A 12,190-nucleotide genomic window follows, 5' to 3' on the forward strand; every position below is an offset into this window, starting at 1 on the left:
GGCATCTGGATACAGAGGGTTTTAAACTAGCATGTGGGTATTGGGAACAGCACCTGAGTACGATGCAAGAACAGCCAGTACTCTTAACCACTGAGCCGCCTCTCCAGTCCCAAGAAATAGAATATGTATTTTATTTTCAATAGAAATATTGAATTAGTGGCAAAAATACTAAATGATGGCTTAGGGCATTTAATCTAAGTTACTTCCAGACTAACTATATTGGCAAAAGATAATAATGCTTGAGTTCATTTATTCGTAAAACTATACTACTGGCATTAAAGGGTGTGTATGTGTATGTGTATGTGTGTGTGGTGTGTGTGTGAGTGTGTCTGTCACATACATGAAAAAAAAAAAATCCCTGATTGAGAATGTTGGCAACAGACTGGAAATTTCCCTGTATACATTCTGAGTTAACACTTTAAGCAGACTAAACTTTACACTTTACACTCTGAGGGAGCAGAGATAACACAAAGGTTTGACCGGCCTGCCAGAGGATTACAGGCATGGCTGTTATGTAACATGTGCATCAGTAGGTGGCAGAAAGACAGGCTATGTCTTCACTCAGTGTTCTGATTTGTGAACATTTAAATAATCAGTAGCCTTACCATTCCCTGGAAAAAGCAAGTCTGGCATGATCACCAGTCCAGTGCCAGGAGTCCGGGATGGGAAGCTAGCTCGAGATGATCACCAGTCTGGTGCCTCCAGATGAGCATCCAGGTAGGAAGCGCACCAGACCCTAGAAGAATACCCCTGGGATCATGGCACCTGGTCAGGAATGAGCCCAAGACAGACTAGCCCTGCATGGGACCACTCAGGGAGACCCAGTGAGGAGCTGAGCCCAAGATAACCACCAGTCTGGCACCACAAAGGCCCGGGGGAGCAGACCATATCCAAGATGACCCTTACCCGGCACTATATTTAACAACCTGGGCATAGCAAGTGGTCCTGTGACCACATGTGAGATGACCCCCGACACCCAGAGTCCCCAAGAGGCACGAAGTAGAGCAAGTAAATGGCAGAGAAATAGGGAAGAAAAACAGAAGGATGTGGGCACAGAGAGCAGAGGAACTGGAGGCTCAGGGGTAGTGAGGTGATGTGAGTGGCCAGTGACATCTCCTGGATCCTGGGCTGTGCTGCAATCTGGGTCCATGGCCTTGCAGCAGCAGGGATCTGTTCCCAAAGGCCAGGTGGATGTCCCTAACTGGGCTGTCTCTTAGGAACATACTGGTATCTGAGGGGTGTGCAGAACTGGCTCAGAGTTATGAAAGTGAAAGAGCTGACTGACCCCTAACCCTAGCTAGCTGCCAGACTAGGGATAGCACCCTTCTCCCAACAATGCAGTAGTTATAGGTGAGTTACCCAGTGAATCAGCATGAGGAGAGCTTACCTTACCACTCATCTCCCTTCTACCACTCCCTTGCAGTAGCATGGACAAAGGAAAGATACCTTCCTCCTCTCCCCCTCACCTCTGTCACCTTTGGCAGGCAGGAAACCTAACACTGGAGTCATGAGAGCAAAAGAGTTGGCCCCTTTCTTCACCCGCTGCAGCACTTAGGAGAGGGAGCACTGCACTTTGCCTAAGCAGCACAGTAGAGATGACCATGGTGGTGGGGGTGCAGACGAGCCATCCCTAAGGGTGTGAACACTGGAGAGCCAGCCCTGCTGTGAAATGTTGTTGGTGAGATCCCCTCCCCCACTTTTGCCATGCCACCTAGGACAGGCAAGAGAGCTGGCTGTATCCTTCAGCTGCTCAAACAGTAGAACTGACCCTGATTTCTGCGAGCTGGCCCAATGGTGTGAGATTGGAGAGTCGTCAGGCTGGTCAGCTCAGGTCCCAATCCAGGGCTTTGAATTTGTCCCCTACCCCCCATAACATCTACCCCAGCAATGAACTGCTGGAGTGCATGAGGGGGCCAGTCCTACAGATCCAAAACCACAAGCTCTCCATGACACAGGGCAACAACAGGATATCTGAGAGGAGTCCCACTGGTTCCAGTATTCAAAGTGTAGCAGAAGTCAGAAGCCTCAACTAGACCAAAGTCATTAAAATGAACACTTGCAAGCAAAGAAGTGTGGACAAAAGGTTACACTGTGGGATATATTGTGACCCAGTACAGCTTCCACAAGAATGTTCTCATTTCTGTAGTGGGGGAGGTTGCAAGGGTAAAAGACAGGAGAAGAATGGGACTGGGGTACATAATGTGAAATTCATAGAACCAATAAAAGGTTTGAGTGAGAATAAAGAAGCCTGAGTCCTAGAGTTTGCTGTACAATCATCAGCCATTTTCTCAGCTTTAGTTTCACATGCATTGTTTTAAAGTTCTCTTTCATCCTGAAAGCTTTGTTAACCCATTTACAAATGGTCACAATAAATGAAACAGTATATTCAATAAAATAATCATACTTATTTTACTCAGTTAAACAGCCTCAAGCTGCTGTGGTAATCCTAGGGTCTGAGAGGCTAAGTCAAGAAGGCTGCTTCAAGCCTGAGGGCTCCCTGGGATTACATGTCAAAGAAGGAAGGAGACTTCAACAACAAACAAGCAAGCATCTACTGTTCAGGGTACCAGGAAGTTTTTTTAAAAAACTATTGATTCAAAGAACCTGAAATGCTTTTTAAAAATACATCAGTTGTACATATATTTATATCATTTGAACATACATATTTAGAAACATACTTTCTTCAACATGGCAAAATATTCTCAAATTAGACATTAAACTAGGGCCTTTAAATTTTTGTTGTTTTTTTTTTTTACTATGTGTGAAACCTTAAACTCAGAAAAGAGCTTACTGATGTCACCAAATCTCTCAATGCATAAGCAAATCTTAAGGAAAAAGAATTTCAACCGACTAGAATAATTCTTTGATATAAGTATAAATCAGTACATAGGTAAATGTTTGCTGCCATCTTGTGGATAATTATATTATCTGAAATTCTCTGCATTTGTTGCTTGTAGTTCAGTTCTAATATGATTATTCATCTTACAGCTAATAAGCCAATAATTGCATTTGAAGCCAAACTTCCCAGTAGCTTTGCATTGCAATGTTAGAGTATGCTCCTAGAAAGGACTGCATAAGCCATCCTGCCCCCTACTGTGTGTGCCGTGTGTGACCATCACTATGGTCAGAAGGCAGGTGTAATGGTGGAACAGTGTTAGCCCCACTAACCTTAATACTATTATTGAACAGTGTCAATCTGTTTCAGCAACACATTCTATTCACTATCGTTTCTGCAGTGAGGGCTCTCTATCTAACAACCTGACCCTATCTATATGAAGATCAGGTTGTCTTCCAAGGGACTTTGAATTCATCCAAGAGCTACTACAGAATCTAAAATAGCTGGTACCTCATTTCCTTCCAGTCACCACACCCAGCTCTTCACTGTAATTGGTCTAATATAAAGGTACTTCCAGAGTTGCTGTGGGAAAACTAGACTGGCAACTTATCCTGATAGGAAAAGCAAGCTTCCACGGGTTTCAATGAGAAAGAAAACAAAATGTTCTCTCTTTTACTATAGTCAAGCTTCCCTAATCTAATAACGTGAAATCATAATCTAACAATTTGAAATCCAAAATGTTCCATAAAATACTGTACACTCAATACTGAGTTCTGGAGCAACTTATCACAGAACTTCAGATGAGAGAGATACCTGACCAGGAAAGTCAACAGACAGTCCACAATCTGAAAAACTTGCCAACATGTGCAACATTGAGGGCTCCAAGCACATTGAAGGAGGAATAATAGTCTGCCAATACTATTTGTACCTAAGAACGCCAATAGAAAGTACAGGGTAGGAGCGAAGCAAGATAGTGGCTGAGCAAGACGGACAATGAGAGTAAACAAGAGAGTCCTAAGTGCTAAGGAAAGCCAGATGAGTGTCTACTTCTGACTTAACCAAGGGGCAAGATGCACTGAAGAAGGATGCATCACTCTCTCGTCTCGGCAAGATGTCTCTGGCCTGGGAAGAATTAAGTCCTGGACTTGAAACTCACCAAAGGGCACACCATGATGAAACCAATACTGCACAAAGTCCCAAAGCCAGGGACTAAGCTGAAGAACCATGCTAACCAACAGCTGAAAGACTGCCTTTGCCACCAGTATGGCTACTCTAGAATCTTACGGTGAGTCTAGAATCTCATGGAAGTCAAGCCTCCTGGCGCACCTTTGGACAGTTATTTGGATTAGGATAACTGATGTTCCAAGGCCTGTCTACTGTGGGTGGCACTCTTCTGCATCACTCTGAGGCTGACCAATGTTAGAAGGAGAAGGAGAAACGAGCACAAGCGTCACTCTCTGCCTCCCTCCTCACTGGGGGAGGATCTGACCAGCCACTTGGAGCCCCTACTGCCCTGGCTTCACCACTATGATGGACTATATACTCTGCAACTTAAAAAAGAATGTTTTAAGAAATCTCAAGTTTCAAGAAGACAGTAAAGACTCAACAGGGACACTTAATACTGATGGAAGCAATTTAAAAATCATTGTGCAGAAAAAATTCACAATGTTACAAAGACAATAGAAGAAAGCATCAATGTCAGGATAAGTCAAGCAATAAAAATAAAATACTGAGCCATCTTAAAATACAGTCACAGAAAAACAGGAATGAAGACCGCTTGCAGAAACTTCGGACATCATTGAACAAAAATCTTCATTACTGGATTTCAAAAGGGTAGAAAGATGACTTAGTAGCTAAGAGCACCACTGGCAGCTCTTTTGAGAACCCGAGTTTGATTCCTAGCATCCACATGGTGGCTCACAGCCATGTGTAACTACAGACCCAGGAGAATCCAATGGCCTCTTCTAGGCTCCAGGAGCACCAGGCCACAAACATACATACAGCCAAAACACTGGTAAACACAAAAAGGTAGTTTTTTAATTTAAAAAACTAAAAGTTAGAAAACAACTTACAAAACAGTTACATAATACATTATATATGCCAAATTACATTAATGTCCATATATTAAATTCTCTGATTATAAGGAAAAACATCTACAAAAAGCAAACGGTGCATTCCAAGTGCCCCCAAAGCCTCACTAAACTGCAGCTACAGAGCTACAAAGTTAAAACTGACCATCTGGGAATGAGGGACTCTAGGGATATTTCATGTGTCTAAAAATTTAAATAACCTTTTCCCCAGACAACCTAGGTTTTTCAGGATGTGAATAAAACTAAAGGCTCTCTCCAATTCATGACTACCTCACCATTGGAAATGTCTGAGTGCATTGTGCACGCTTATCCCTGCATTTGACACAAGTTTAAGAACTTACAGCATCTGCTTTACAAATGGTGTTGGCAACATGTCGACACAGCATCTTCAGCCAGCTCTCCTTTGGAAGCTCCTCTGACGTCATCTGGAAGCTGAGCAGCACGTTGGCCTGCTCTGTTGGTGGCCTCACAAGCAAGGCAAAGGCATTATGACAATCTAGGGTTCCAGAATAACCATACATAGTGTTACTCCTTAGCTGTCAGATATTTCATTTCCACAGAGCACCAAAACCAACTACCTCCTCTCTTCCCTGTTTTTTTTTTTTTTTTCAAATTAAAAAGGGAGCATCAGTACAGTCATTTGAAGCAGTGGGAAAAAATATTATAACCACATATACTGTATTAGGAACAAAAGTAAACTGAGAATAAGTAAGGAGTGTTCTCTTTGACATTCAAATGTCTTACTGATAGTTTAATGCAAAATAGTTACCATTTCTTAGCATTCTAGTATTTAATTTCAAAATAAAATGAGAGCATCTATCACTAGGAAGTTACATAAATCACATTGAAACATTAATTGCTTTGTAATAGAGATGCTAAAATAACCAATTTTAAAGTTAATGCTAAAAATTTTGAAGAAAAAACGAAAACAAGCAAACAAAATTGCTATGAATGAACATGTGGAGGCCAAAGCCTTGTAGGACAGGACAGTTCTCTCCATCACAAGGGTCCCTGGGTCTGACCTCAGGTTATAAAGAGACTACCTCCCTGATCTGTATCTTAAAGACACTCCTTGGGCTGGAGAGATGGCTCAGCGGTTAAGAGCACCCGACTGCTCTTCCAGAGGTTATGAGTTCAATTCCCAGCAACCACATGGTGGCTCACAACCATCTGTAAAGAGTTCCAATGCCCTCTTCTGGTGTATCTGAAGACAGCTACAGTGTACTTATATATAATAAATAAATAAATCTTTAAAAAAAAAAAGACACTCCTTAATGTGTGTACTGAACACTTTCACAACCACTACTCCGCCAAATTTAAATAAATGTCTCACCCTAGGCTCTAATAGCCAGAGTTAAACAGGTGAAAAAAAAAAGTTTTATAAGTTCCTGTGCACTGGAGATGTGCTCGGTGGTAGGGTGCTAGACAAGCAGGTGCAAAGTCCTGGGTCTGATTAGCACAACACACAAGAGAAAAGGGAGCTGGGGAAAAAAAAAAAAGGGACTGGAAAGGAAAGATGGCTCAGTAGTTAAGAGCACTGCCCGCTCTTCCAGAGGTCGTGAGTTCAAATCCCAGCAACCACATGGTGGCTCACAACCATCTGTAATGGAATTTGATGCCCTCTTCTGGTGTGTCTGAAGACAGCTACATTGTACTCAGACATAAAATTTATAAATAAATAAATGTTTTTTTTTTAAAAAAAAAAAAAGGTAGATGCTATCTCTAGCCTTTTCAGACATAAAGAAAAATCAAATGCTAATCAAATTAAAAAGAAAAAGTTTCCCTTGAGACAGTGCTCTAATTTGGATCAGCATGTCACCAAAAGCTGTGTTAAAGGCTTGGTCGCCACCTAGGCATGAGTGGGAGTTCTAGATGGCTGAGGCCATGCACTGGGGGGATTGTGGGACCCTGACCACTTCTACTTCACAGCTCTGCCATGAGGCTCCAGCACGTGGTGTCAGACATGATGAACCATGTCACCACCATTCATTCACACCATTCACAGCAGTGGGACCAAGAGAATGAACCGAAATCTCCAAAATCATCAGCCAAAGTATCTTTAGAAATACATTATCTCGGGGTTGGGGATTTAGCTAAGTGGTAGAGCGCTTGCCTAGCAAGCACAAGGCCCTGGGTTCGCTCCGAAAAAAAGAAAAAAATACATTATCTCAGGAATTTTGTAACAAGAGAAAACTAGCACACATGCAATACACAGGTGCATGTGTGCACACACATGTACACATACACACTTATTTTTTACTATTTTTGAGAATAGTGACTCACTGTGTACCCATAACTGGACTCAAACGCAGAGATCTGCTTGCTTCTGCCTTGCAAATGCTAGTGTCAGAGTGAGCCAAAACACCCATCTTTTCCGTGTACATGCATATGCGCGTGTGCGCAATCTAAGCCCGTGCCAAGTCACCAGGTACTGTGGGCTATTTATTTCACGCACATCTACTAATAATAATAAGCTCTGCTCTATCTTTTCTTAAAAATTGGTATGATAGTCTGTTCTTATGAACACTCACATGCTAGATAATGTGTGCTTTAGGGAACATGGTGGGAAGTGAGTTCTTTTCTTCCACTGTGTGGGTCCCAGGGATGGAGTTCCGGTCAGCCTTGGCAGCAAGCACCCTTACACCTTGGCCCGCCTTGTCATTATTCCCACAACCACCTTCCCAAATCTTAAAAGACATTCCTAGAGCAGGAGAGATGGCTCAGTGGTTAAAACCTCACTGGCTTCTTTGCCAGAGAACTTGGGTCTATTCCCAAGTTCTCACCTACAGGCCTCACAACCTTCTTAGCTGACTCCCAGGGAGACGTGTGCCCTCTTCTGACCTCTATGGGCACTGTATGAATGTAGTACACAGACATTCAGACTAAACAGCCATGCACAGTTTTTAATGGGAAAAAAAGAAAAAAGAACCAAAAATGCACCATTGGTAAGAAAAAATATATTAAAAATACGAGGTCCAGAATAAAACTGGTTATTTATTTTGGATTCTGAAGAATTAGTAAGTTTTGATGTAGGAATCAGACAAGTTTAAGTGCAATTTTAATGGATAGCCATTTAAAAATGTTTGACTCTTAACCAAGGATATTCCCCAAGTTGGAATAACACTTTCATTTGAAACAATGAAAACATTGAGTCTGTACCTAGAAATGGATTTAAGATGGAGAGCAATTACTTCTTTAGGAGAGCCGAGCCACATGTGAAGAAAATGTATACATTTAAAAAAAAAAACCCACAGCAATAAATCTAAGCCTCCCTGAGGACCACCTATTCTTATTTAACTAATGCTTCTCCCAGAAGCTTACCTTCTGTCTCTCTGATGTCCAGCACCTTCTTAATCTGAGAAAGAGGCATTAGATGAATGTGCTTCAGAGAAGCTGGTGGCCGGGTGCGGTCATGAGGACTTCTAAAAGTGCCAATAACCTTGTGCCGTTTTCTTGCTATCTGATTGTAAGGGGAATGTCATAATCATTATTGTGATAAAGCCAAACTTTGCACATTTAAAAATAACAGCAACAATCACATAAATGTATACGCAACTAATCTGAGGATGAGCCATTCCAGTTACTACGCGATCAAAGCCAGAGACTGACGAAAAGCACACATGTAATTACACAGCCAGACACTCATGTCCTTATTAGGAAAGTTCAATCAGAAAAACAGGCCTAGGGATAGAGGGTGCCAAGAGTCCCCAGAGCATGAAAGGACAAGACCATGAGGGACAGCTGTTCTGGGGCAGGAGTCTAGAGTTCTAAATAGTGTTAATTTTAGTTTAAGTTACGGATTTGAAATCTCTCCTAGTCACAGCATACAGAAGAAGTTTCTATCAGACAGTCCCTGCCCTCATGACTGCTTGAAGAATACTGACAAAGGGAAGCTTCATAGGAGTAATGAAGCACTCATCCAACACCTCAAACCCCACCTCGGGAGGCTATAGCAGGAGAGGACTTTCAGTGCCAGGCCACCTCGCTACACAGTGAGGCTGTCTCAAAAAGTAAATAACAACAACAAAAACACACACAAAAGCAATAGGGATTATAAATTCAAAGTGCTGTATTGGCTATAACTTTACCTTAACTGGATACCCATGCAAAAGGAAGAGATGGGTAACTGGAGAAGAGCAAAATCAGAAAGATCTTGTGATTCGTGATATATTGAGATTTTACCAAAAGAAAAAGGAAAGAAAGAAAAAGAAAAACCTCCTTTGCAGCTATACAGATTTTATTGAAAGGCATTAACACAAAATGAACATAAATATGTACTTAAATTGAGATTGGTAATCATGAGTATGAGAAACACAGTTAAAAAATATATTACCTGGTATTGAATAAAATGAGCTAGTTATTAAATCATAACGACGCTAAAGCACACACAGACATGTCTATCCCACATGTCATATATATGTAGCACAAATATAAAGGCATGCGCGCACACACACACACACACACACACACACACACACACACACACACACACACACACGTAAGCACACACACCGTGAAAAGTAAGCAGCAGATACTCTGATTACTAAGCAATGAATGGACATGCATTCTGTTTGTTTGGCTAATGAAATATATTAATTTTAAGATTAATTTTCTAAAAAGGAAACAAGAAGAGTATTAAAATTGATGACAAACACTAATAAACCAAGGTTTAAAATAAAAACCCAGGGCTGGAGAGGTAGCTCAGAGGTCAAGTGCACTGACTGCTCTTCCAGAGGTCATGAGTTCAAATCCCAGCAACCACATGGTGGCTCACAAGTACCTGTAATGGGATCTAATGCCCTATTCTGATATATTTGAAGACAGCAACAATGTATTCATATAAATAAAATAATTCTTGAAAAAAAATTTAAAAAACTAAATCAGACAAAATATTCAAATGGAAAATAAATTATTAAAAGTATATTAAGATATACAGATTTTACTGATATTCAATTGTTCTTAATGTAGAAGTATAGTGATTACTATAGGTTTATGTTCTCTAGAACTAAAATATTAAAAGTAACTTTGCTTCAATTTTGCTGTTTATTTTTCTTAAGTGAGTGAGTGAAATACTAACGGTCTACCTAGGAATGTGGATTCTGAAGTTCACACTTATTATCTGAAATATGGTAGCTGAACAGGGCGGTGACACGTCTGTAAGCCAGCACTTCAGAGGCTGAGGTAGTTCACACCAGCCTAGGAGACATAGCAAGATTCTGTCTTAAAACTCAAGCGGCTGAGCTGTGGGTACACACACTAGTAATGGATATGTGGAGAGGATGAGGCACAGATTACCAGGCCAGTACTTGCTAGACTAAAAATAAAATAAACAATGAGAAGAGAAACAGCAGTTTCTATTCGGGCAACTGAGATGGAGGCTAGTGGGAATGCTGACAACTTTTAGTCAGCTTTAGTCAGCTTGAAATAAGTTCAAGTCATCAGAGGAGGGAACCTCAACTGACAAAATGCCTCCATAAGACTCAGCGCTACAGGCAAGCCTTAGAGCAATTCTTTTATTTGAGACTGATGTAGGAGGGCCCAGTCTACTGTGGGTGGGGCCATCCTTGGGCTGTGGGTCCTAGGTTCTCTAAGAAAGCAGCTGAGCAAGCCATGATGAGCAAGACAGTAAGCAGCACCCCTCCATGTCCTCTGCATCGGCTCCTGTCTTCAGGTTCCTGCCAAGTTTGAGTTCCTGTCCTGAGTTCCTTTGAGGATGAACAGTGACATGGAAGGGTAAGCCCTTTCTGGTGTTTCATCACAGCACTATTAACCCTGACTAGGACACAGGAGAACAAAAAGTCACAGGACTCACGAAGGTGAAGAAACTGAGGCTAGGACCTGAGAGGGTACAGGGATTGACACAATAAAAATGAAAGCAGAAGGGATGTCATGAGGTAATTATGGTAAAATATGAAGGGGATATAAAATTTTAAAAAATATCAAAATAAGTCAGTGCTGTACTAAAAGCTAAAATAAATTCCTAACAAATTGTTAAGGAAATCTAAATAACCTAACCTAACAGAATGAGGCCAGCAAACCTAGAGATTTCAACAGGACAAACCTCAAAACACATTAACAGAAATGAAGAAAACAGTGAGACTATACACGGCTAAGCCCTGGATAATGTACCTAGTACAGGTAAGATGGGGTTAAGACTGACTCCTGACCTTGCTCTCAAAAGCAGAGCAGGTCGAGAACTTACTGGGGGAGATTCAGGCCATTCACAACCACCCAGTGTATGACTGACTTCATGATTATTTCACTCCACATGATCAACTGTGTATCAGATTCTCACTATTCTGCATGTTTGATGCCATTATTAGCTAAATGAAAGTATCACTTCTGAACCTCTAAGTCCCAGCCCTCTACTTTATCAGAGACAGAGCTTCCCTGAGATCTCACTGCCCTGGTCCCTATGTGTTTCACACCTTAAAGAAAAAACATAATGGACAAGCAGAGCTCTTTAAAGAAGCAATGCAGAAATGGACAGACTTAGAAGAAAAAGCAAAGCTTTTTGATGAGGGCAACAGAAAAGTTTCCCAGTAACAAACATGTCCTAGTGTATTCTTGTTATTGTCTACTTTACCAAATGAACATCTTTTTCGACATAAAGAATACCGCATTCCTTTCTACCTGTGCTAGATAGTTTAATGTCAACCTGACACAGCTGAAGTCATCTAAAAGGAAAAGAACCTATTTAAGAAAATGCCTCCATGGGGTTGGGGATTTAGCTCAGCGGTAGAGCGCTTGCCTAGGAAGCACAAGGCCTAGGTTTGGTCCCCAGCTCCGAAAAAAAAAAAAAAAAAGAACCAAAAAAAAGAAAATGCCTCCATAAGATGAGGCCATAGGCAAGCCTACAGGACATTTTCCTCAGCGATTGATGTGGGAGGGCCCAGTCCACTGTGGGTGGTGCCATTCCTGCCATGCCTGGGCTGGTGGTAGTCCTAGGTTCTTTTTTAATGATGATGAGGAGGAGAAGGAAGAGGAAGAAGAGGGGGGAAGAGGAGGAGGAGGAAGAGGAAGAGGAGGAGGAGGAGGAGGAGGAGAGAGAAAGCCTTGAGAGTGGCCCTGACTCAGCTTCTGACTTCAGGTTCCTGCCATGACTTCCCTTGATGATGAACAGTGCTGAGGAAGTGTAAGCCAAATAAACCCTTTCCTCCCCAGGTTGCTTTAGAAATGGTGTTTCATTGCAGCCAATAGAATCCCTAAGACACTTACCCTCATTGTATTGGTTAAGTATTTAAAAATACATGTTAAAAAATAG

At 41.6% G+C, this 12,190-nt stretch overlaps 1 protein-coding gene and 1 pseudogene across 10 annotated transcripts in view; one reads left to right on the forward strand and one right to left on the reverse strand.

Moving 5' to 3' along the window:
* Nucleotides 1-12,190, reverse strand: part of Ect2 (epithelial cell transforming 2) — a 62,265-nt gene that overhangs the window by 18,188 nt on the left and 31,887 nt on the right. For 9 of the 10 annotated variants that reach the window (XM_063282047.1, XM_063282043.1, XM_063282046.1 and 6 more), the window contains 2 exons: nt 8,248-8,386; nt 5,268-5,422 (listed from right to left, as the gene is read on the reverse strand). In XM_063282047.1, the coding sequence (XP_063138117.1) occupies nt 5,268-5,422; nt 8,248-8,386 (294 nt within the window). Of the gene's footprint in view, nt 1-5,267; nt 5,423-8,247; nt 8,387-12,190 lie in introns of those variants that run through there. The other variant, XR_010063624.1, reaches the window with a different exon arrangement.
* On the forward strand, nt 484-608 carry LOC120101329 (small nucleolar RNA SNORA17; annotated as a pseudogene).

This window comes from Rattus norvegicus, chromosome 2 (assembly GCF_036323735.1).
Source record: "Rattus norvegicus strain BN/NHsdMcwi chromosome 2, GRCr8, whole genome shotgun sequence".
Taxonomy (NCBI): Eukaryota; Metazoa; Chordata; class Mammalia; order Rodentia; family Muridae; genus Rattus; species Rattus norvegicus.